The sequence below is a fragment of the Salminus brasiliensis genome, chromosome 25 (assembly GCF_030463535.1).
Source record: "Salminus brasiliensis chromosome 25, fSalBra1.hap2, whole genome shotgun sequence".
NCBI classification, from domain to species: Eukaryota; Metazoa; Chordata; class Actinopteri; order Characiformes; family Bryconidae; genus Salminus; species Salminus brasiliensis.
In genome coordinates, this window is record NC_132902.1 from 13,255,834 (window position 1) to 13,282,881 (window position 27,048).

General features: G+C 40.3%; 1 protein-coding gene across 2 annotated transcripts in view; it reads left to right on the forward strand.

The window, feature by feature from the left end:
- Positions 1–12,777: 12,777 nt before the first annotated feature.
- Positions 12,778–27,048, forward strand: part of abcc12 (ATP-binding cassette, sub-family C (CFTR/MRP), member 12) — a 35,785-nt gene continuing 21,514 nt past the window's right edge. Inside the window, exons 1-5 of one of the 2 annotated variants that reach the window (XM_072670970.1) lie at positions 12,778–12,865; positions 25,076–25,145; positions 25,376–25,545; positions 25,955–26,101; positions 26,344–26,491. In XM_072670970.1, coding sequence (XP_072527071.1) covers positions 25,083–25,145; positions 25,376–25,545; positions 25,955–26,101; positions 26,344–26,491 — 528 coding nt within the window. In that variant the 5' untranslated portion in view covers positions 12,778–12,865; positions 25,076–25,082. Of the gene's footprint in view, positions 12,866–24,667; positions 24,865–25,075; positions 25,146–25,375; positions 25,546–25,954; positions 26,102–26,343; positions 26,492–27,048 lie in introns of those variants that run through there. The other variant, XM_072670969.1, reaches the window with a different exon arrangement.

The window sequence follows — 27,048 nt, forward strand, 5'->3', positions numbered from 1 at the left end:
ACATTAACCCCCTATCGCCCAAGCCCTGTCTGTAGGATTTAGTTCTAGTTCCCAAGAGTCACTTTTTCACAAACGAGGGGTAAGTAGCGGGAAAGCATTTCACTGTCTAACAGTAAGCGTGTGACAAATAAATGAAACTTACCTTATTACATGGATTCCTCTGTCCTCAGGTTGTTCACTATGCAAAATGTTTTCAATGTGGTCTCATAAGCAGACTGGATTATTCATGCTCAGCTTTGGGAGGCTTTCTTTTGCAGTATATGTTCAGCCACAAGTTACTGAATATGCATTTTGATGTGTAATAATGTGATGCGTAAGCTATTCTGTGATGTATTAGCTATTCTTGTTAAGGTCAAGGTCAGGGTTGTCAGGCCCTCGTTATTGCGCCCTTCCCCGGGGCGATCCGGAGCTGCCGCCCACAGGCCAAATAAGGACATCCACCTCACTTCCTTGAGTTGTTTCCAGCTCATTTGTGTTCATTCACTGTTCATGAGTTGCACCTGGGACTGGGAGCATTTAAGGAGCTCCAAGGTGGCCACTCTTTGCCGTGAATTGAATCTCTAGGAATCTCCTTGACTCTCCGTAATTCCCCACTCGTTGGTGGCGAGTGTTAGGGTTGGCGGCGAGTGTTAGAGTGTGAGGGTTATCTCAGTCTGACTCTAGAGGCAAGCATGTTACGTTTGCTTCCTGCTCATGTTCCTAGGCAGTCGCTAATTACTCAGGTTTGGCTGATCTCATTTTTTGGTCAGTTTACAGAGCGCGGCTCTGCACCTAGTTTGTATTCGCTACCCGTTGCCCAAGCTAGACTTGCGGCTTTTTTACGTTTAGAACCCTTTTAGTTCTCCCCGTTGTTATATTCTCTCTCAGCTCCCGGCTCCTCCCTGTCCCAGGTTTGTTATTTTTGCCTCCTTGTTTGCCACGTTTTGTTGTGTTCTCTGTTTCAGTCTCGGTTTCTGCACTTTGCTTTTCTTAGCCCTTTGTTTTGTATTTTGTCCCGTTAAATAAACTATCTTGCTTTGTTCCATCTCTGCGAGTGTTTTTTCGGTCCCTAAACTGGACAGTTAGCTTAAGAACTGAATAGGCAGGTCATTCAGTTCTATCATGCATAATGTCCACAGGTAATGTCCAATATATATATATATATATATATATATATATATATATATATATATATATATATATATATATATTCATTCCCCAATTTTTCCCAATTTGCCAATGACCCAACCTGTATGTAATCTCAATGGTCTCTTAGCCCTCAAAAAATAAATAAAAAAGTTATACAAGCAATAACTGATCAGAGAAGATGGGTTTTATCCATTTATCTAAAGTTAATACACTTTAAAAACTTGTCTACATATCACTGCCTATACATCACTATACAGTCTGTCCTAAATGCATGTTGTTAAATCTTGAGGACTCTTTCCCAATACCACATGACTAGAGTGTATATGTTCTGCCTAAGCTGACAATTAAAATAATTTTCTCCTTAAAGCCTTTATGTTAAGCGTTTAACACAAGCACAATTTTAACAAACTATCTAATACATGTCTTACAGTTACTGAAGTTACTAGTTATCTGATGTACAATAAGGGCTGTACCTAAGGGTCTCTTGTAGAGAAACGTAAAAAAACCACTCTTGGGGCAGTGGTGGCTCAGTGGTTAGAGCGCCGGGATATCGATAACAGGGTTGTGGGTTCGATTCCCGGGCTTGGCAAGCTGCCACTGTTGGGCCCTTGAGCAAGGCCCTTTACCCTCTCTGCTCCCCGGGCGCTGGAGTTGGCTGCCCACCGCTCTGGGTGTGTGTGTGTGTACTCACTGCCCCTAACACATGTGTGAGTGTGTGTTCACTACCAGATGGGTTAAATGCGGAGGACACATTTCGCTGTACAGTGCACACCGTACAGTGACAAATACGTGCACCTTAGATGAAGCCTCTTCTAGATAAGGTGACCCCGAAACCCGTCAATACAGCCCTGCACATTCAGTGTAATATTTTCAGATTGAAGCCTTTTGCTGAATCAAAACATAACAATAGAGTACCTGGTGCTGCACAATAATGTAGAATTAATTATGTCTTGTTTACAGGTGTGAGTTTACTACCCAAAATAACATTAAACTTGTCCTTCAGTATAGTCTCAATCTCACTGTCTGGTACATCCCTTATCTCATAGACATCTGTGTCTTCCTCAGGGTTAAATGTGACCTCCCTGTAGGTCCAGCCAATCAGAAATCTAAAGCCAGTGGGTGTCTGTAGGGAACAGATGGATTTCTGGATGAACAAAGACTCAGGACTCGTCTGGAGGTACTCTGCATTACATTAAAGCAGTAACAGCTGATAAATGATAGCAAATGTGAAGATATTTTATTGGTGCAGACCAATGACTGTAGAAAACATGTTCCCTTCAGTTCTTAACTAATAAAGCTAAAACTTTATGCCATGTAGTCAAATTTGCCACCGGAGTCTACACAGAACAGAGGTCGGAGCCAGACATGCCTACTAATTTGGTAGACCCCCATGATGCAGGTCCTGCTGGTGGTCTCTTCCAGCCAAGACTGTTGATCGCTTCATTCCTAAGTAGCAAATTAATGTTTTAAAGCTGATTTCTGGAAGAAAAAAAAAATGTGTCAATATCAGCACAGGAAGAACCAACTGTATTCAACTGAAAAAAGTACTAATGCCAGATACTGATAACAGCAGGCACACCTGGCCTAAAAAATAACCTTATCCTAAATGAAAAAATTCACAGCTTGCTTCAGACCTTCAGACACCTTCCGACTCTTCATAAGACAACTATACACTAGAAAAATTGGCGAAAGCTAGCCAAATGATATACCCATCATTTAAAGTAACCCTTCAAAATGACAAATGACCGAACATTTTAACCAATTACACAACCTACCTTTGAGTGGAAGTCAGAAAACGTTCTGGCTATAAGATGTAGGATGTCAGTAGGATGAAAGTGAGCAGAGTAGAGTGGCTTGCTGGGTGAGACAGAAAGAAACTTTGGACCTAAGGATGGGTAATAAAATAATTGGGCTTGGGCAAATGTTCAGAATACACTTGAAGCAACTACAAAACAATCACTGTACTTTGTGATTTTACTGTTCTTTTACAGCTGCTTAATGTTTCCCCTGCCACTGGCACTGCTACAATCCTAAAGCATAACAGATCCACTCCATGCTTACCAGTTGTTGAGGAATCTTTTCATCAAATGCTGTTTCTTTTTTCCTCTTTGGTGACTGTGATCAGGGAGTTTGATGGCTGATGGCTTCTCCATGCAGATCATACAGTATATGTACAGGTAACCCCACACAGTAGAAATTTCCTTTGACCTTCTGGTCAGTATACAAGCTAAGAGTGTTTTTGGTCTTCTAGGTCTTGCCTCAACTTCCACAGTTCAATTTTTGACCCCTTAAAACGTTTATGGATTGTTGGTGGGTCAAAAATGTTATTACAAGCTTAAGAATAGCCCCACCAGTTTGTATTCTGTAGAAGTCCCTGTAGTTACTAAGAAATAAGCCTTGGAGTGTAATAAAGCCTTGCTGCTTTAAGGGGTTAAGGACATGTCAGTCACTGCAAAATGTCAGCTGAAATGCTTTGAGACCTTTAATAATCTTCTCCTGCTTTGAAGACATTAGTAAGCTTCATTTTCAGATTATTAGCTGTGGCGGTTGGTGCTGTGAGCTCACCATGCTGAGTGCCAAGGACTACAAGATGCTTAAGAATGACTTTAACCCCATTTATTCACATCCCATCAACATGGTGGAGATTGATGACAGGCCTTATGTTGCTGTGAGCTGTGAGTTATGGAGTGTCATGCCACATCGGGGGCGCCATTAGAAATGATCGCAGACAAAGACCAACCACAGCCCCTGTAGGGTGTCCAGCCTATGGATTATAAGGGTGGACCCTGGAGACGACATAGAAAACAGCTACTAATCCAGAATGAGGCTTTTGCCCCTGCAGCCTCACCCAAGTACCTGACAGAGATCATGTACAGTTTCTTGTTGGCATCACATGACACTGACCATTTTCCGGAAACTGTGGACGAGCTGTGAGTCTTTTTCTGTTCCTAACAGGCACAGTCCTGGCTTTAGGACACTGGTTGGTTGGACCTGAAATAAGGTCTCATTTACCCATCATTTAAAACTACATAATGCTGTGAGATCAGCGACACTGTACCTTCTCTTGAACATTACGCTGCTCCTCAATATTCTATTGAACTGAGACAGGGAAACTATTAGACAATTAGACAACGGAGAAGCGGGATTCGTCATTCCAGAGGACACGTCTCCACTGCTCAGAGTCCAGTGGCGATGTGCTTTACACCACTGCATTCGACTCTGTGCATGGAGCTTGGTGATGTACGGCTTGGATGCAGCTGTTCGGCCATGGAAACCCATTCCATGAAGCTCTCTACGCTCTCTGTTGTTGAGCTAATCTAATGGCCACATGAAGTTTGGAGGTCTGTAGCGATTGACTCTGCAGAAAGTTGGCGACCTCTGCACGCAATGCACCTCAGCATCCGCTGCCCCTACTTTGTCATTTTTACGTGGCCTAGGACGTTGCTGTTGTTCCCAATTGCTTCTACTTTGTTATAATACCAATGACAGTTGACTGTGGAACGTTTAGTAGCGAGGAAATGTTACAACTAGACTTGTTGCACTTGTGGCATCCTATCACAGTACCACGCTGGAGCTCCTGAGAGCGACCCATTCATTCACAAATGTTTGCAGAAGCAGTCTGCATGCCTAGGTGCTTGGTTTTATACATCTGTGGCCATGGAATGAATTGGCTATTGTTTCTGTGACTTCCATCTGTGACCATACACGGTGTTATTTTACATTATACACTTCTGCTTTTGTCATCAAATCCTCTTACCTGCTGTGATAGGGAGTGGCCTGTAGGAGGCGTAGGAGGCTCAGTGTAATTACTGCAGCCTATGAACCTGCTTCTCAGATTGACCCTGGGGTTGGAAAGTCATTTACCACTCATGCAAAGCCAGTCTGCTGGGCACTGGGTGAGAAAAAGGCCAAAAAAGACAATGTTTTTATGTAAAACTGACATTTTCTCTAATAAATAAAACACATGCATTAGTGATATAACCATTGTTGGGAAAGTTACTCCAAAAAGTACTACATTTTCAGTTAATTACTTACAAATGAATTACCAATGAACCAATTAAAGGATATTTTAGGGATTCTTCATTTACCTTTGTGAATTTAAGGGGCATGTGTGGTGGTGTGTTTTGTGTTTTAAGGGCCCCTCAACACCCTAGTTAATGATTCAGGTATTATTCCTGAAGTGCAATTTTAGGGCCTATGAAAATGATGTATATTATGACAGTAATACTTACATACAGAGGTTAACGAGTTTATCGAATGATATTAAGAACTGTGACATGGTTTCAGTTATAAATTAAGGTACGTATAATGACAATTTAAGAAACCAATGTTTCGTAGTTTGCGACATTGTTTTGTTTTTTACACTGGATGTTTCAGTTGTTTCAGACGCTTTTTTTGTGGCCAAAACAAAAAACAAAGAAAATAATCAACTCTAATTAAGTACAAGGAACATGGAAGCTTCCTCAAATATACCAATGCCTAAAGCAGTTGCCTTTATGACCCAATTAATGCACCTAATTAGAAGACGTACAGGACAAAAGTGGTGCAATATTGGCAAAAGTAGGGCTCTAGTTCAGAGTTCAGATGTGTTGTTTGCTTCCAAATTGTGACCACTGAGTGGTGCTGTAAGCTTTAGTGTAAGGCAGAGATCAGACTGAAATGAACACCCAGGACTGTCAGTATGGTAATAGCATTATAGGCTCAATGTAAAGTGTTATACAGTAATATTACAGTATTGTTATGGCAACTGAACTTTTGCTCCATGAAAGTATAGACACCGGCATGCTAAAACCACTGGATCTTTTTATGGAATTCCTGGAGGAACAGAGCTATAGCAGTGAAATCAAGCCAGTCATTTGGAAAAGGGGAACCACATCAGTCATCTTTCTTTCTAGGGAGTTTCTTGAGTTTGTTTTCTCACAGCGCGTACAACAAAGCAATATTTGTCTCTTTAGTTCTGCCATGAAATCCAGATGTTATGTCATGGCATCATATGCCAGCCAGAACTGGTCACAAACTAAGTGATGGTGATGTAAAATCTGTAAAATTGCAAAGTGCATTTACATAATAAGCCGATACATTTTTAAAGTAACACTTCCTGGCATGTTTAATGCTGTCATTGTTGTCTTATATAACATACATAACATAAAGCTCACCCCTAAAACTGGGATTTTTACATCATTGATGGACTGGCGTTCTCTCCAGGTGGTATTCCTGCCTTGCACCCAGTTATTCTGGGCAGGCTCCGGACCCACACTGATCCTAACCAGGAAAAAGCAGATAGGAAGATGGATAGATAAACCCCCATGGAGATAAAACTCCCCAAAATTATGGGAAACCTAGATTACATAACATATAACATCCCATTCTAAATCCACATTTACATTTAAGGCATTTAGCAGACGCTCTTATCCAGAGCGACTTACATTTACTTAAGAATAACCACAGCTAGTTTGAATAGGCTAAAATTCAAAGATACCTCCAAGTTAAGACACTACTAGACACAAGTCAATAGGGTGATCACTCTGCTATTCACCCAAGTATTCTCTGAAGAGGAGGGTCTTCAGTCTGCGTTTGAATACAGTGAGCGACTCTGACGTTCGGACACCCAGGAGAAGCTCGTTTCACCACTTTGGTGCCAGGACAGAAAAAAGCCTGGATGCTTGTCTTCCGTGGATTTTGCGGGATGGCGGGTCGAGCCGAGCCGTACTTGAAGCTCGAAGGGCATTAATATGGAGTTGGTCCCCCTTTGCAGCTCTAACAGCAGGTTTGCAGCGCTGTAGTTATTGAGCCAGCGAAGCGTTGGTGACTTTAATGCACAACACTGTAAAAAGTATAAGATCCTGAGGAACCTCTTAAGGTGCTTTGAAGAACCTTCAAGAAATGTGTTTTAGAAGGTTCCTTGAAGGTTCCTCCACAGTTTTAGAGAAGAACCTCTAAAAGTACCTTATACTTTTAACAGTGTTGTGCATAAAAGTCATCAACGCTTCACTGGCTCAATAACTACAGCGCTGCAAACCTGCTGTTAGAGCTGCAAAGGGGGACCAACTCCATATTAATGCCCTTCGAGCTTCAAGTACGGCTCGGCTCGACCCGCCATCCCGCAAAATCCACGGAAGACAAACATCCAGGCTTTATTCTGTCCTGGCACCAAAGTGGTGGAACAAGCTTCCCCTGGGTGTCCGAACGGCAGAGTCGCTCACTGTCTTCAAACGCAGACTGAAGACCCTCCTCTTCAGAGAATACTTGGGTGAATAGCAGAGTGATCACCCTATTGACTTGTGTCTAGTAGTGTCTTAACTTGGAGGTATCTTTGAATTTTAGCCTATTCAAACTAGCTGTGGTTATTCTTAAGTAAATGTAAGTCGCTCTGGATAAGAGCGTCTGCTAAATGCCTTAAACTGCCACTGCAGAGTTTAACAGTGTATGCGCCCAGCAATCTGTGACCCCACTCTACCTTTGTCCCACTTTAGGTCATTATCACTTGACGGTGGCTGAGTTGCTGGAGTTCCTAAACGTTCCCACTTTACGTCATTAGTACTTGACAGTGGCTGAGCTCTGGAGTTCCTAAACGCTCCAACTTTTCAATAATACCACTCACAGTTGATGGTGAAATATCTAGGAGGGAAGAAACCTCACCAACTGACTTGTTGTTGCATTAGTGCCATCCTATTACAGAACATGCTGGAATTCAGTGAGCTCTTTAGAACCACCCGTTCTTTCACTAATGCGTGTAAAGGCAGACTGCAATGAAACACCTGAATTTAATGATTACATACCAGGTTTTGGGGCCAGATTTTTCACATACAATAACAACCATCATAAACATTTAATTTATATTGTGCTTTCTAAAAAGTTACCGTCAAAGTGTTACCATAGAAACAAATGATCAGTACACATAATAACTAACTAAAAAATAATAACCTAATATCAAACAAACCTCAAATGTCTTTAAAAGATTGTTACAAAAGATGGGTTTTAGGTAATTGAACAGAAGGACCATTGTAGTACATTTTGATTTAAGGCATTTAGCAGATTTAGCTTATCCAGAGCAACGTACAAAAGTAGTAGGCAGTTCCACAACTGAGGTGTTCTACAAGAAAAAGCTCTCTCACCTATGGATTTAAGTTTGCAGAGAGACTGCTGTAGAGTGAGAGAACCTACAGAGCATAAAGAGCCAGAGGCAGTATAAGGCTTCACCGGGTCACAGAGATACACTGGAGGTGTATCATGAACTGCACTGTATATAAAAACAAGAATTCTAAATCAATACCGATGGGGCACCAGTGTTGCTCTGCAAGGACAAGATTGATAAAGAAAATGAGGTGAAGTGAAAGTGAGAACTCTGGAGTATTACAGTAGCCCATATCTCGCATGAAATATAAGCATGTGCCAGTTTCTCAACATCAGGTCAGAAGAAGAAGGAGGAGGTTTTAGAAACCTGTCCTTCAAAGATTTACTTCTAGGTTTCAGACTTCATCAGATTAAAAAATCATAGCATCACCTATGTGTAGGTTCCTTGGAACAATTCAGCTGAAGTTAATTTTGACTTCACAGAGACTTGAAGCACATTATTCTTACTGCTGATGGAAATTTGAGTATCATCAGTATAAAAATGAAAACTCAAAATTTACTGTCTAATAAGATTAAAGATTAACTGTCTTTATATTGAACAGTAATGGCCCAAGAATGGATCCCTGTGGGACACCTTGGCTGATTGCTCTAATATGTGAGATTTAATGCTGTCAAAACACACAAGAACGATCAGAGAGGTCAGATTTGAACCAAGTAAGAACAGCAGCACTACTAAAGTCTAAACAATGCATGCTGATAGTTTCATAGTCAGCTGATACACAGAGATCATTCACAACCCTCAAGACAGTGGCAGTACTGTGCCCTACCCTAAAACCAGACTGAAAGGGTTCAAGAAGTTCATACTGAGAGACATAATCCTGATATTGACCAGAAACAAAACGCTTCTGCAGCACAACCTGAATTTGTAGAAATAGGATTGATAGCTGTTGTTTTCAGATCTCTGGCTCTTAGATACTCTTAGAATTCACAGTAATACGAGGGCTATACACAGACATTTTTAAAAAAGTGTAGTAGTAAGAGGGTCAAGAATACAAGTAGTTGAGTCTATGAAAGAGATCAATTTAAAAACGTACAGTTGCTATACAGAAGCTGACAAAAGTAGCTGCAGGAGAAGAAGAAGGCTGGATCAGAAGGTGAGGCAGACTAGAATGGAGCATTTATGTGATGCAATGTATTGACCAAAAATGTAAGACTGTTACACTGCTCAATAGTATAGCACAGATGAATTAATGGAAGAAAGCAGTTAGTCAATCATACCAAACAGCCTTTTTTTGGGTTGCCAGAGTCATTATTACTGAAATGAGAATAATCTGAGGTCCTAGTAAAATTACTGCTAATCCAATATCCAGCCATTGATAGTTCAGACAAACGTGGAGGACCACAAGAGATGTTTGTAAGAGTTGTGAGAGTGTCACTGTCGCTCATGGGAGTGGTGAACTGTTGCTTTTGTTAGAGTAAGTGTCTCCACTCTCCAGGGAAGGCTTTTTTACAAATGTTTTGGAGCATTTCTGTGAGAATATCTTTGCATTAGTGAGGTCAGGATGTTGGATAATCACCATCCCACCTTATTCCTATCTGCCATCCTAGAAGTACTGGATGGAGCACCATCATTCCAGAGAACACAGTTCCATTGCTCCACAGCTCAATGCTGGGGGGGTTATACCCCTCTAGCCCTCACCTAGCATTGGGGCCAATAGGTTCATGTCTATCTGCTCCAGAGAGTCCTATTCTATTGACAGTACTTTTCTACAGGGACTAGATAAGCTGTGTGTGTGCATTTACACATTCTTCTCAGTAGTGGGTGCAATTTAGTCCCTTAACACTCTTATTACACATTGAGGCGTATGATCAGTAACTACAAAGACATCTGTAGAAACTGGTGTGGCTGTTCTTTGGTAATAGAACATTTTGTGGCTGCCTTAAGGGTGGGTGGTCTGTATTATGCTATATTTGTTCTCACAATCAGTTATATCCCTCTAGTTTCACACCATGAATACAAATGTTTGAATAGTTGAGGTATAAAGGTTTGTACAGATGACCTTTCATAATGGTTACTTTGTGTACTTCTTTGGTTACTTTGTGTAGGAGAGTGGGTGCAAACTAACGCTGGGTACAGAGTAACACTGATTTTCTGTGTAGTCAAAGCAATAAAGCATATTTTCATATTCCCATAACAATGCCACCTGTGAATTTGAACCGTATTCTGACAGATATTTCCCAAGCTTCACTCAGTACCAGTAAATATGTACACACATTTCACTGATATTATTTTGATCATCCTCTTGATGGCTGAAATATAGAAGGAGGCTTAAGTACAGCCTCCACACAGTGAGGTTAGATTTAACACAGTGGTTAACACACTCCCCAAGCCTCCCTAAATAAACAATGGGTGTAGTTCATATCTCCCGTACAAATCCACTGATTCAACAAAAATATACTATGAATGTCGTCTGAATATTTTACATATTCTACGTACTTTGTTTATTTCTTTCTTTTTTCCCAGGTTCCTCTCAAATTTAGTCACTCCCAATTCCCACCCACTATTTAGGACTCTTTTTAGCACATAATACCACCCGTGCTAGGAGGGCTAGCATGTGCTTCCTCATTTTCACATCTTTTGCTGCAAACACAATGTCATTGGACAGCTGAACACGCTTGGAGGAGAACACTAAATGCTAAGTCAGATGCCCGCAATGGCTAGCACTGAGTGATGGGGAAGAGTGAAGGCTGTTCTACCCACCCGAGAGCGAGGGGACCTCTAGCGCACAACACAACGCGTAAATGCGGAACCTTGCTTACGTATACTTTGCTTTTACTGTAGAGCTATTTTACACAGCATGATCTGCCGTGTTTAATGAACTTTGTAGGAGTTACAGAGTTGTTTATATAATTCCCACTGGCTGGAGTTAAGGGAACACTCTTGTCAGTGTTAGATATGTAACTCTGTTTTACTGCTGATCAAGTCACGGTAGTGTTGAATAGAAACTGTGAATAGGGTTTCAACAACACTCACCCAGTGTTGATTCTATAATGCTGAGAGTTAAAAGAAAATCTCTGTCTGTATTAATTTATACAGTATTTATATCATTCTCACTAGAATCTCACAACTTCAGAGTAGCTGTTTCTACTTAGGACAGAGTGTTAAAGAAACTAAATCAGCTGCTGCCAGTTAATATTACATGTTTTTCCTGATTTCCATATTAACTTCTTAACACCCCAAGGCTTATTACACACTAAGGTGTATTGCTCAGTAAGTCAAGTCAAGTCAAGTCAAGTCAAATGGGTTTATTGTCATTTCAACTACATACAGAGTACACAGTGAAACGAAACAACGTTCCTCCAGGACCATGGTGCAACATAGACAGTGCATACAAGACACAAGTGCAACACAAACAAACAAGTGCGGACAGACAACACAACACAGTACAGACAGAGGATAATAAATAATGACGGTAGTGTGCAAGTTGTGCAATGTGCAATAAATAGAGTCCAGTAACTACAGGGACCTCTGTACAAACTGGTGGGGCTATTTTTGGTAACAGTAATAACCATTTCAGAAGGTGATGATTTAACCCTGCAGCAGTGCATGAGTGGACACTTACACGAAGCCTGCAGAGAAAAGGGTAACAGAGAACAGAGAACTGCACAGAGAATTGTGGGTAACTGAGGGCCAGGAAGGATACATCAGGAAGGTTGCATCCTCCAAATTGCTCTGAACAAAGGCTGCATTTCTGGGATGAATGCGAGGAGTCCTTCACTTTGAAACAGCCTTTTTTGACACAGAGAAATGCAGCCTACCTCGGCTGTAGCCTAGGCTTTGCAATGCAGCTACAGATGGTTAGTGAGAGGGGGAAAGAGACAACCAGCATGCAAATAGGTGGTAACAGAAGCCTAAGCGAGTTAACTTCATCATCAACACCTATGTCTGTCATCTTGTTTGTAACAAGTGTCCTGTTTACCTTTTCAGCCCATTGCCATGATTGATAAAGCGATGGAACCTAGTCCTGGTTAAATATCAAATAAAAACAGAAGCTGAATATTTTGGTGTCCAGTTTTTCTATTACACAGAACAAGCCTAGTCTTGTTTGAAGCTACAATTTCTGTGGGTGTGTTTCACTGGAAATCCTGTTTAGTCCACAGCGAGTCTTATCAGTGTTTGAAAAAGCAGCCCAATGAGAGGAAACTTTAATCACGTGGATTCCTCCGTCCTCAGTCTGCTCAGGATGCAGAGGGCTCTTTTTGTGCTCTCATGAACAGATTCAGTTATTTATGCCTCACCAAGCAAACTGCGAGGCTTGTGAACCCTAAGCGATAATGAGTTGATTGAACAGAGAGGGCGGCAGAAGGGCAGATTTCCCTTTCAATGCAGCTCTCCAAGTAAGTTTCCAGGCTTACAGATCATGTATCTCACTCATTCTGACTACTGATATCACTACGATACTTGTTCAGCATGCGCTATTGCTTGGAGGGAAGAGGGGAGGCGAAAGAGGAGGGAGGTACTAGGGCTGAGAATGTGCATACAGTATGTGTGGTGAAGGTGAAAGGGGGCAGAAAGGAAGATATGACATCACATGGAAGGAAAACAATTACTGGAAAGTGAGAGCGGCTCGACAAAGTAGGAGGTAATCTACAGTAATCGAAGGTAAGATCCTGTGCACTAAGCTAGGCTGTGAATATGCTTCACTTCTGTTCATTTTTGCCACAAATGTATTCATTTTGGCATTGGCATAGAGTACTACAATATCCTTATAATACTAATTCCCTAAAGGTCCACTTATGGTGCTTGTGTGAGTTTGTATACCAAAACTGTCATAATTCATTTCTGCATTTTCTCTCCTTAACCCTATCAAACCAAGTATCTTCGCTGGTGATTCGTTCTCAGAATTGAACAGTGGCCCGTTTAACTTGTTTAAATCTGCCTCCAGTGGGGTTCAGCTCTGTGTGTATGTCTGTTTGTCCACGTTGGCCACAGCAATGCAGAGTCGGTGCAATGCTGAGTGTTACTGTGTTTTCTATGGCTGTATAATACAGGAACAGGGCTGCCTTTATTGTTGGATGTACTGTAATGTCTGCTAAGCCAGTGGGTGGGCTTATTCAGAGTACAGCTTGGATCAGTAAGCTTTTATTAATAACTGAGTAATCGGTGTAACAATACAATGCTACTGGTGTAATAGTTTGTGCCACACACTAAAGCAAAGTCTATGAATTTTAAATTCACAGATTATAAATTCAAATGACCTTTGTTTAGCACTTAGAGACTGCGACTGTTATTAAGAAAAGTAGATTTTTAAGTTGGCTATAAAGGGTTAAAAATACCAATTTTTACATTGTTACTGTGCTTTTATATTTTAGAATAGTTTTGTATAGTATAGAATAGTCACTTAGCCCAGATGCAGCTGATCCATCATGACATGTTTGCTTTTTTAGTTTGGAATGGGAAATGCGACGCTAACATTGCTAACAAATACTGGACTTAGATTATCACCAATTTTAGCTCACTTATCTCTCTCTTACCTCCCTTTATCACCAGTCTTAGAAAATGACCCTCTTTTACTAATACGTACCCAGAGATGTTGGTTAATTTGCAGAAGGATTGTTGGATTGTTAGCGAACCGACTCATTTCTGCTCCACTTCACCACACAACAGCATGGAATAAGCTTCAGAATAAGCAATAACATAAAAACATAACATGGAAGAGTTAATTTTCTGTTTAGCAGAAGATACCATGAAACTAGTTTTTAGACTAAAGTTAGTTCTTAGAGATAACGTTAGCTTCTTTCCTTCTCATGAGGTGGAAGTTGACATTGCTGTGGCCAAACCAATGACCAATGACCAAAGCCAAAAACAAAATATAAAAAGTATAAAAGCCATACCCATGTGGAGATGTTGTGGCGCAACAGATAACACCACCACCTACCATTGCGTTACAACAACACCATGTGGGAGACCCGGGTTCGATTCCCGGTCTGGGTGACTATGCTGCGCTACACCAATAAGAGTCCTTGGGCAAGACTCCTAACAGAGGCCCACCTCTGTAATACGAGTAACCTTGTAAGTCGCTCTGGATAAGAGCGTCTGCTAAATGCCATAAATGTAAATGTAATAAAAGAATATCCCAATTTTGTGTCAGATCCCGTTCCCATGCAATAGTACAGTACAGTACTCCCCCTATCACACAATGCTACCAGTGCTGGAAGGGTAAAAGCTAGCGTGTGAAGAACACTAACTGACAGTTCTCTTACCTTAGCCAACAGATGCCTGTGCTGAGTGATGGGGGAGAGGGAGGGCCACACTAGAGACTCTAGTGTCCTCTGGGACTTCTTGCCACAGATGGCTGTGGCATCACCAGAGACAGAACAAGCGATCGTCTGATGATAGGGCCAACACTTTAGATGGCTGCACTATTTGAAAAGAAACTATTGCTGAGATGCTGCAAGTACATGGAATACTCAGCTAAGAGGTTTTTAAGAGATCTAAAAATAATTAAACAGTGTGGTAAAAAAAAGCAGGCTGATAGTGAAACAACAGTCTAGCTGCATCTATGTGAGGTATAAATCGATAAACAGTGCATATAATAGTGCAAAACAATCAAGAAATGCTTAGAGTAAGTATCTAATGAGAATGACACGTCAGGGGGCAGTGTCAGAATCAGAGGTAATGATGTTTAATGATGTTATCCTTGTTATTTTTTACTGTAAATATCTGTAATTCAGGGCTGCCCACTTTCATGCACAGGCCATGAGACTCACAGTTAGCTCTAATGTCACGCTCTAAAGGCCACACTTGCCATTTATTACACATTTTTAGTGACCTCTTGTTCCCCTCCAAAACAACCTCCTGATCAATCTGACTACTAATAAAGTCTACAACAGCTGCTAATCCGGATTTCCCTGATTAAGCACACTCTGAACTGGAACGGCTGCCTTCTGCTGGAGATACTAAACTCACCATGATGCATTTAGGGAGCTTTCACTGTCTGACAAGCGATTTAGTGATGAAATCCAAGATCAACAAGTACAGGTAAAAACAAAAAACACAGTATTGCGCAAAAGCATTGGGCATTGTGAGAAATAAAACATGCATGACTATTTAGCATTTGTTTGTACAAACCGGATTCCAAAAAAGTTGGGACACTAAACAAATTGTGAATAAAAACTGAATGCAGTGATCTGGAGATGGCAAATGTCAATATTTTATTCGTAATAGAACATAGATGACAGATCAAAAGTTTAATCTGAGTAAATGTAACATTTTAAAGGAGAAATATGTTGATTCAAAATTTCATGGCGTCAACAAATCCCAAAAAAGTTGGGACAGGGCCATTTTTACCACTGTGTGGCATCCCCCCTTCTTCTTACAACACTCAACAGACGCCTGGGTACAGAGGAGACCAGTTTCTCTGGTTTAGAAATAGGAATGCTCTCCCATTCAGGTCTAACACAGGCCTCTAACTGTTCAATCGTCTTGGGCCTTCTTTGTCGCACCTTCCTCTTTATGATGCGCCAAATGTTCTCTATAGGTGAAAGATCTGGACTGCAGGCTGGCCATTTCAGTACCCGGATCCTTCTCCTACGAAGCCACAATGTTGTGATTGCTGCAGAATGTGGTCTGGCATTATCTTGTTGAAAAATGCAGGGTCTTCCCTGAAAGAGATGACGTCTAGATGGGAGCATATGTTGTTCTAGAACCTGAACATAGTTCTCTGCATTAATGGTGCCTTTCCAGACATGCAAGCTGCCCATGCCACAAGCACTCATGCAACCCCATACCATCAGTGATGCAGGCTTCTGAACGGGCGTTGATAACAACTTGGGTTCTCCTTGTCCTCTCTGGTCCGGATGACATGGCGTCCCAGTGTTCCATAAAGAACTTCAAATCGTGACTCGTCTGACCACAGAACAGTCTTCCATTTTGCCACACTCCATTTTAAAAGACCCCTGGCCCAGTGCAAACGTCTGAGCTTGCGGAGCTTGCTTAGAAATGGCTTCCTCTTTGCACTGTAGAGTTCCAGCTGGCAACGGCGGATGGCACGGTGGATTGTGTTCATTGACAATGATTTCTGGAAGTATTCCTGAGCGCATTCTGTTATTTCCTTGACAGTGGCATTCCTGTTTGAGGTGCAGTGACGTTTAAGGGCCTGGAGATCACGAGCATCCAGTACAGTTTTACGGCCTTGACCCTTACGCACAGCGATTGTTCCAGATTCTCTGAATCCTTTGATGATGTTAGGCACGGTTGATGATGATAACTTAAAAGTCTTTGCTATTTTACGCTGGGTAACACCATTCTGGTATTGCTGCACTATCTTTCTGCGCAACAATGGTGGAATTGGTGATCCTCTTACCATCTTGGCTTCAGAGAGACACTGACACCCTGAGAAGCTCTTTTTATACCCAATCATGTTGTCAATTGACCTAATTAGTGTTAATTGGTCTTCCAGCTGTTCGTTATATGCTCAGTTTCCTTTTTCCAGCCACTTATTGCTACTTGTCCCAACTTTTTTGGGGATTTGTTGACGCCATGAAATTTTGAATCAACATATTTCTCCTTTAAAATGTTACATTTACTCAGATTACTCAGAGAACTTTTGATCTGTCATCTATGTTCTATTACGAATAAAATATTGACATTTGCCATCTTCACATCATTGCATTCAGTTTTTATTCACAATTTGTTTAGTCTCCCAACTTTTTTGGAATCCGGTTTGTATGAAAGATTAGAACAAATACAACTGACATGTTTGTTTGCTATATTTATTCATTCAAAATAATTGACATTTAAAACCCTTTCTGATAAAAAATAATGTAATAGAATAAAAATCCCAATGTCAAAGGCCATTTCTTCCATGGAATGTATCAATGTTAATTGAGGTTACTTTTTGACAGATAATAAGCCTTAATAACTGCCTTATAATGAATGTTTGCCTCTGACGTTACCTTATGGTACTGGTATAGCATCATAAGTGCTTAATGTAAAATAAGTAAAATATATCATGATGTTTCTAAGTCAACGTATTATTGTAATTATACGAATATAAAAATATATTCATTAAGTCCATTTTTGGACATTCGGACAAAGTTCGGACATTACCAGTTTTTTGAAGTCTAACCTTTTTCTTATAGTATGCTTCTCCACTACTTGGTTGTGAAGGAGAGGGGGCTGGTGGTTAGGGTGGTAAAGATTTATTTTATTTAGGATTTTAAATAGATTTATTTTATTTATTTAATATTTTGTTTATTACTACAGTATTTCAGTATTTCAAAGTACTGCACACAACACAATAAAAATAAAATGTGACCTGAATTACCGCTACATAATGTAATATAATCACATTAACCACCATAAATCATAAACTATGTTGTGGCCTATTATTTTAGCTGGAATTTCAGTGGTTGTTTAGACAGACACATAAAAGTGTCTTCATTCCTCAGAAATCCAATCTAATGTTGTTGACAAATAGGACTAACTGCTATATGACAAATGCTTCTGTGGCCAAAAAAATAAATTAATAAAAATAACAACAGGACTAGGACCTTATAGTAATAAACATATACAGTGCCGCCACAACAGATCTGACTATTCAAAGCATGGACTCCACAAGACCTCTGAAAATGTCCTGTGGTACCAAGACGTAGTAGCAGATTCTCTTTAAGCTCTCTGTAAGTTGTGAGGTGGGGCCTCACAACTTACATTAGTACTAATACTAATAAAAAACATTTTTTTTTTTACTAACAAGTGATGAATTGTTGCTATGCCAACATATGTCACTGCCTTTTACCAGGCCTGAATAGATCCTCCCTTTCCATTTTGCATTGCATAGTGTCTAGCAAAATAGTAGCTGCGCTCCAAAGTCTCGGCTGCAGCCAAGGTAGACCGGGTCCTCGGTAGAACTGTCCTATGAAAAAACTAGTGGGTGACATCACTGGAAAGGTCCTGCCCCTTGAAATTGTGGCGTGTAACTTCTGTGCTTTTTCATTTCTTAATGGAAATGAATTATAATCATAAAAACTAGCATTTGTAAATGAACACTGCTCTGGTGGCTTTGTTTTCCAATATTTATGATGAGGTGCTCCCCCCCAACTTTGTATGTGCGCAGAAGAGGGACACATCAGTTGCGTCCTCCAAATCGCTCTAGCCTGGGCTTTGGACCACAGCTAGTGTCTATCAAAACCACACTTTTAAACTGGTTGTAAGAATGAATTGTGGATATTTAAGTACACTTAAGTTTGACACTTTAATCAATATTACATAGTAGTACATTCTCAAAAACTAGTTAGTATACTAATTCGTATGCAACTGGCATGCACCCAACAAGGCCTTAGGTGCCTATGACCCTTTTACTGGTTCACAGGTGGGTCCTTTCTTGAACCACTCTTGGTAGGTACTGACCGCTGACTGCCAGGAACACTCCACAGGACCTGCAGTTCTGGAGACTAGTTGGGGGATTTCTGGGACTGGTAGTACTGACTTGGCAAGTTCGAGAACAGACTCACGAGGACAGGAGGACGCTGTACGGTAATTTTGGAATAATTGGAACAATTGGAACAGCAGCGTGGTGCATTTACTTTTACATTTAAGGCATTTAGCAGACGCTCTTATCCAGAGCGACTCACAAAAGTGCTTTGCTATTTACCCAAGAAAACCTCAGCTAGTTAGAATAGACTAATAGTTCAAAGATACCTCTAAGCTTTAGACACTACTAAACACAAGACAATAAGGTGACCATAGTACTCATTATTCGCTATTTGTCCAAGTACTCTTGGAAGAGGTGGGTCTTCAGTCTGTGTTTGAAGACAGCGAGCGACTTGGCCGTTCGGACACCCAGGGGAAGCTCGTTCCACCACTTTGGTGCCAGGACAAAAAAAAAAAGCCTGGACGCTTGTCTACCGTGGATTTTGAGGGATGGCGGGTCGAGCCGAGCCGTACTTGAAACTCGAAGGGCTCTTGGTGCGGATCAGCTTTTGACCATTGCCATCAAGTACGAAGGGGCTGGTCCGTTCTCGGCTTTGTAGGCCAGCGTCAGGGTTTTGAATCTGATGTGGGCAGCATCTACAGGAAGCCAGTGAAGAGAGGACGCAGCAGTGGAGTGACATGTCCACACAAGACATGTCCATTAAAGCATCCTCGGCAACACGGGCGGACCAAGAACACATCCGGGCATTTGGACTGTACTGGGCTAGATGTGAACTGTAGAATGGAGCAGAACTTGGCCTGCGACTGCTTACGAGAAACACAAGCACAGACAAGAACACAGACTGAGACTCGACCCACCGACCGACCAGATACCACCGCAGATAAAGATTGTCAATGTTTTCCACTTCACCTGTCAGTGGTGTTGATGATCGATGTATGAGTAAATGCTGTATTTTGTTGCTTGCAGTATTTTAAATGAATCCTGTACTAATACTAATTTAATTTTTAAGTACTTATTTTTTTTAATCTTAAGTCTATGATCCTTAAAATATTTAGTTCTACTTACAACATAAAAAATACAGTTTTAAACAGGACTTTTACTGTTAACTGTTTCTTGTTTATCAGGCATTTTTCAGGAGCTGAGCTTCACTGCTGTAATCTAATGGAAATATTAATCATTTCTGAAATGATCTTGGTGATAACCGTTATCTATTTAATGTGCTAACGCTAATAACCGTTACACACACACACACACACACACACACACACACACACACACACACACACACACACACACAGGTACACACAGCTCTACAGATAACCGTTACACACTCGCCCCGCGCGCTGGCTGCTCCGCATCGGCATTATGGCGGCGCACCGCGTCTCCGTAAGGCTTCACTTCTCACAAACTAGTAAGTAGCCTCGTATTAAACAGTTTCTGTCGTTTAACGCTGCCTTAACCAAAGTCCTACATGTTCTCTAATGCCCCTACGTTTACGTAGTCCACAATACTGTTGTTATTATCTCGTTAAATCCGAAGTAAAAGCGTCCAGTTCCAGGTCGAGGATTAGCTAGCTAACGAATTAGCTAGCTAGCTAGGTAGCTAGCTAACTAGCGCTAGCTACCAGGTCCACTGAGGAGCGCTTGTTCTTATAGCAGAACTGCTTCGTGTAAATGAGTGTAATAAATTTGACAGTCTAGTATAACTGTGAAGTTCGGTCTACTGTTTTTAGACCGCTATAATCAGTGTTCAGTGTGTTCAAATGTATTTGTACCTACCTAGTGCTAGGTAGCTAGCTAGGTAGCTAACTAGCTAATAGACGGGTTGTCCGTTCGCGAACATTACTGGATGCGCGCGCAGCCTGGGGGCAAATGCGCTTATAGTCACTAAATAGATTTTAACTTCAGTTAACAGCTGCAATTTTACAGTTGGATCTGTTTGGGTTTTTATTTGTGTTTTATATTTTATGATTTTTGACTTTTAAACATTTTCCATCCATCTTCTCTGCGGTTGGTGCAACTTCAGCTCGTTTTTGCTTTCTAAGGTGGAGAGTGCTGCTTTCTGTTGTTTTCTGTCCATCTGTGAAGGCAAGGTACCAAACCGGACTGAACAGCTGTTTGCACTCCTGTACAGATGTTCTCTCTCTTTCTGTAAATATTCAGGTCATCTGTAACTTTCTATATATAATATTTTTCAACTAAATCTGTTTCACATCTCTCAGCTTCTTCAGCTCTTTGTTACCTTTAGTACTTTTTACTTTTTAAAATGTATCCCCTATCCTATTTATTGTTTAGTGTAATTTTCCTTTAGTTTAATACTGTAAATATGTAAATGTGTTCTGTGTTTTTGTTACTTGTCATACGTGTTGCTCTCACCAAGACAAATTCCTTGTATGTGTAACATACTTGGTGAAATAAAGAGATTCTGATTCTGATTGTGCAAAAATAAAACTGTCTTTAGTGTTTAATATTGATTAATAGTGAGAATCAGTTCCACCAGTTGAGTAGAGTGAGTTAGTGCCGTATGAAGGAGGAAGGCTGGAGTTTTTAGTAAAGTAAGGTAAAGGTAAAGGTGCACGTATTTGTCTCTGTACAGTGTGCACTGTACAGTGAAATGTGTCCTCCGCATTTAACCCATCTGTGGTAGTGAACACACACACACACTAGGGACAGTGAACTAGGGACACTGAACTAGGGACAGTGAGTACACACACACCCAGAGCGGTGGGCAGCCAACTCCAGTGCCCAGGGAGCAGAGAGGGTAAAGGGCCTTGCTCTAGGGCCCAACAGTGGCAGCTTGCCGAGCCCAGGAATCGAACCCACCTAGTGGTCTGAAGCTCTGATTGGATGGGAGTAGTTTTACATGGCGAGGTAATGTAGTTATTACAGTTATTAATGTGACTTAAGTCCCGTCCAAATCCTGCATCAGTAAAGATATCACCTTTTACCAGGTTATATTAATCCTGTGTGAATCGAAATGTGGGAAAACATGTAGTCAAATATGGAAATGCTTAAGGAGGCAGTTAGTTTCATCCTGCATGGCACAGATACCTCGGCTCTGTGGCAAAAGTGTTGTCTTAGGTGTTGTCTGATGTAACGCCACCTGGTGAGCCAAGGACTTCTCAGAGGCGCAGCACTTCTATATAGCATGGCCAAAAGCCTACATATGTGTTATGAAGTGGGTAAGTGGGTTATGAGACCCAGGGTTTTGATGGCAGGCAGGTGATGGCAGTTTGTCAGTCATTTATGCAGAGGTTTCTTCTCCCCTGCGAATCGTTCGTCGGCCCTATAGTAAAATTTCATTACTCCACATCACCATGTTAAAACTAAAGCTAATCCTGTCCAAATAGCTAATTTGAAGTATATTTACGGATCTGGAAGTCAAAGAAGCACTTAACATAATTGTAGTAAAAATTGTAGGCTTTAATAAAAAGACATAAGTGGGGATCTCCAATTTCCAAATTAACCCCTGTTTATGAGGTATTTTACAGTACTTTAAAAATGTGGCTTTTGTTTATGGTGTCGTTCGTTATAATTCAATAAGAAAAGGGCAAATTCAAGACTCTTCATTTATGTTATTTATTTGTTTTTGTTCTACATAAAAACATATAATATTTGTATTATTTTTCTTCCTTTTATATTTGTATTATTTTTCTTATACTTCCTTTTTTACTTTATACTTTACATTTGTTTTACTTTAAATGCATTAAGAAGCGTGTATATGTTTATTTGAGTAAAACATGTACTTATACATTTAGTATACTTAAATATGAAACTTCTGTAAGTAATGTGTGAGTAAATCTAATTGTGTCCAGCCTCGGCTGGCATCAGGTGGAAGACTTGTCTTTGTTAGCTAAAAGTAATGGTGTCTGCTGGCTTATTAATAACATACAGGCGCATATCCAACACTTGGATATTAGATATCTGTGAAAATAACAGAGCAGTTATACTTTGCCAACAATAAGCCATAAAAAAAAATTACTTTGTTTACAATTTACAATACAGTGTCCTCCAATAACACTGTCCATGGCAAGCTGCTTTAGCCTGAAACAGCATTGATACCAGCTGTGACTTTTAAAAACTCAATTTCAAGATCTGTGTAATGTACATTTTACTAGTGATAATATCACATCTACATATGTATGAATTCATTCTGATGGGGCAGCATATATCCTAATGTAATTGTGACTAGTCATATGGTACTATTGATTTACATAGATTCTTATTCTTTTTTTATCTCTAAATTAAATATTTACTAATGAATAGTCCAATTTAAGTATCAGCATGTTTTTTTTTACATGTAGCAGTTTCTAATATCTACACTGTAATTCTGCTGTATCATATGTTACCATTGATTTACATAGAACTGCGTTCATGTCATGATTGAAGTGTCATTCTAAAACATGACGAATCATGTTGCAGTTTTATGTTATTGATACAGTTGGCCTCTAACCTACTGTTGCCTTACATCCCTTTGACATCGTTAGCTATGTTAATGTTTAACAGGGCTCTCAGTAAAACATTGAGTTCGCAGTGTGTGATTTATTCATTAACTAATGAAGTTCCCGATGATAACTTGGATTATATTTGTGGATACTGTCCATCCAGCTTATTTAGGGGCAAGATGTCTGACTCATTGTGTGTTTTTTTTAGTTCTTGTAAACAACCTGTTTACAACATAACCCACCCATATCCAGGATACATTTTCAAAATAAATCCTTGTTATCCCTTACATTTTATTTTCATTCTATTTTAAACATTGAGGACCAATATTGCATTAACTACCATTAAATTGTTTCAGTTTAAAATAACATTATGATATTTTGACTATATTATTTTCTACTCCCAGTTTGATACAATGCAATATGTTGTTTTTGTACATCCCGTCACAGTACCTGTGCTTTCACTTAGGTGTGTTTTTTTCTCAACCCTGCCTCTGAGAATGTCTGTAGTCTGTCTCAGAAACTGTTCAGAAGCTCCCCAGTTCCAGAACCTCAAACACTTTGGATGTAATATTAGATATGGGTACTTTTTTGTCTGTTGTGTACTGTTGTGAGTCTTCTGAATCTTCAGAGTAGACGCGTTTCATTTTCAGACCTATCTATTGTCTCTATCCTGCTGCTGCCATAGTAAGGGAACATATATTGATTCGTTAAAACCAGTTTGCATGGTCAGATAATTAGAGACAGTTGATAAAAGATAAAAAGTTTCTCACAGACTTTTACACTTTCACCTACTGTGTCACCTCCTCTAGTTTACTGTTTACAACAAAGGGACTGCAGAAAAGGAAATGTGTGTAGTAGGTCAGGTGTGTGTGCCTGTGTGTGTGTGTGCGTGCCTGTGTTTTGGTGAGAGATGTTTAGCTAAGTGGACAGGGGCGGTTTTGATGTTTTCTGTGTTAGTTAGATTTGAGGTTTGAGTGAAATGAGAGCAGGGGAGGACCTTAAGCAGTATAAAGAAAGAGAAACACAGTAGGGCTTTTACAGAGATGCTCTGCAACCTTCTTCCAGCTCAGTTAATCACAGCGGTAGACCAACTACAAGACTTTTTTAGACCTTTTACATCATTATCCATGATCAAAACGTTCTTCACACTCACTTTCTCTTTTACAAAAATGGTTCTCTTAGGAAGTGGTCCTTAGGCACTCCCAGTTAGTCCAGCCCTACTCACGTCACAAAAGGATAGAGGAAAAAACATGGCAGTCTGTTGGTCCCTGAGAACTGATTTGAGCAGTGATTCGCAACCCTCCCTGGTTCTGGAGGACCCCTTCCCTGCACATAGTGTTTATCTTGCACACCTGGTTAACTAGCTTATCAGCCAGTTAAGAAGCACTTCTGATTTAAAGGCAGTTTGTTAGACCAGGAAAGCACCAGGGCCAGGATTGGGTTATTTTTAAGTGTGTAGAAAAAAAGTAATCCTAAAGGCTTAACACATTTCTGAATCAGCAATGTGTTGTTTTTAATTCACCACCTAAAACTTAAATGGAAAGCTTTATTGAAAGTTCACTGTCTGTTGTCCTTCAGTCCGGCATTGGCGAGGTAAAACACTTCGACATTCACAACAAGGGGAATCTGACAGGGACCTCTGCTCTAGTTAACCTTTGAGACTCGTAAAATTCTCTGACGTAACAGAGCATGTGTTTGGTGAACCACATTGCTGTGGGTGAATAAAAGCATTCAGAAAAAACCTGACCTCAGCGCTGATCACTTCTCCCTGCTTGAGACAAGGTAACTCTTCTGATTTCACCAATAACAATGCTTCAGAGTAGGGGCTGAGTTTTTTTTTATGTTGATTATGGTGTTCTGTGATGATCATTTCAGGTGGAATAAGCTAGTGTGTTTTCCCTCAGAAAGTACACTCTTAAAAATAAAGGTGCCACACATGGTTCTTTGGACGATGCCATAGCACCATGTCTGTAATATTTTTGTTTATTTACAGAACAATAATGAAAACAAAGGGCTTTTCACCTAACTCCGAAGAGAAGGAGAATGTTGAAGGAGTATCTTTTGTGAGTAAACAAGGACCTTCTCTCTTATTACTGGTCTTTATCCATCCATTCTCTCTGATTCTTTAAAACCTCCATTTTCTTCTTTCTACTCTTTCCATTCCCAACTCTCTGATCAGATCTTTCTTTTGTTTGCTCTTTATTTTTTTCCTCTCATTCCTTCAACAGTTACATTCTACATAATTCTCAGAATTTGTCTCGTCTCTTCTCCCGTTTTTTTTTTCCTCCTGCAGAGACAGAGGAGAGAGAGTGCTGCTTGGAGACAGGAGTCAAATGTGACCATGAATTCATTTCCTGAAGGCCCTCTGGTTCCAGATTATAGAGAAACAGAACCCCCCTTCAAACATCGAAACAAATACCATGCCAGCATGAAGACCCTGCTTCCAGTTCGCTTCAGCTCTGGGTAAGGAACCTTAAAGTACTCTCAAAGTAGTCATGATTAGTATAATTTTAAGATGTTCTACTTAGGAGTTCAAGAAAATCCACTAAGTGCTGATTCACACCCAATAAAATTTCGTTTTATGGATATCACTTGGCCTTTACTTTTTACTCTTTAACTACTTTACTTTTATGGCTTATAATAAAACCAGAACCACATAAGAAATTTTTAAACAACCCAAAAAACTCAATTATTTGCAGAAAATCCATTCTTGTAAATCAAGTTGTTGGCTTTTATGTTGTAATGAATGCAAGTGCTGTCAGCCAGTGCTCATTTTCTAATTTGGCTCTGCTATTTTAGAAGGCCATGTGGAAGTAAAATGGAAGTGACATAATTTATGGTAGCTGTTTTCATTTTCTGTGCTCCACTGCAGTTCAAACCCCTTGGATGATGCAGGGTTCTTCTCCTTCACCTCATTCGCATGGATGACCCCTATGATGTGGAAGCTTTTTAGAAACCGTCTAGATTTTGACTCTCTCAGCTTGTCTCCCCATGATGGAGCCCACGCCAATGGGGAGAGGTACGCCATGTGAAGGCTTTTGAAAACTGGAGAGATTTCTGTTTGGGTTGGAAAATGATAATTAACCATACAGCTACCCCTTTAAACTCTAGTCTCGCCTTGTTTTTCAATCTTAATACTGGTATACAATAAGTACTGAGTACTGTATGTACATCATGTGGGTATAAGAGTGAGGAGTTAAAGTGGGAGCTTAGTCAACATGCAATGTAGGCGGGGTTGAACTGTGTATGTGTTTCGTTTAGGTTCAAGAGGTTGTGGGATGAGGAGGTGGAACGCAAAGGTGTCGAAAAAGCCTCTCTCTTTTCAACAGTAATGCGTTTCCAGAGGACAAGGCTCATAGTGTCTTTCTTCATCTCAGTTCTCTTCACATTCGCAGTCTTCATTGGGCCGGTATGTCCTATCACCTTGATATTGACACTCACACTCAGAGCCCAGGTGTTATAAACTCTTTGACCAAGTTTTGCATTCAGTCCAAAAAATATATGTTATGTTTTACACTGGATTACAAGCCTAAACATTCAGTTTGCCATGTACATGGAAAGATGTACACTAGGCGTCTCTCCCACATACATATTCATAATGCAAAACTGAGGAAAACTGAGCAACAAGCAGTGAAAATATTGTAACTGTAGAATTACATATTCGACTTGATGTATTAAAATTTTTGTGCCAAAAGCATGTTATTGGGAGACTTTGCATAGACTTAGGACGACACAGTATTCTTAAATGCTGAAAGAATATTTGCCAAATAACACTGCTATCTCTAAGGGTCAGATAGGCACAGCATATGCCTTCTTTCAGCTACAATATGCTCTTGCAATATGTATTCAATTTAGAGAAGAGACTATAGAAACTCGTTTTATTACTAAATGTGCATTTTCTTTTTGGTCTAGAGCTGGTTGGTAAATGGTTATAAAATTCTTGAAAAAAAACTTTAAAATAAATAT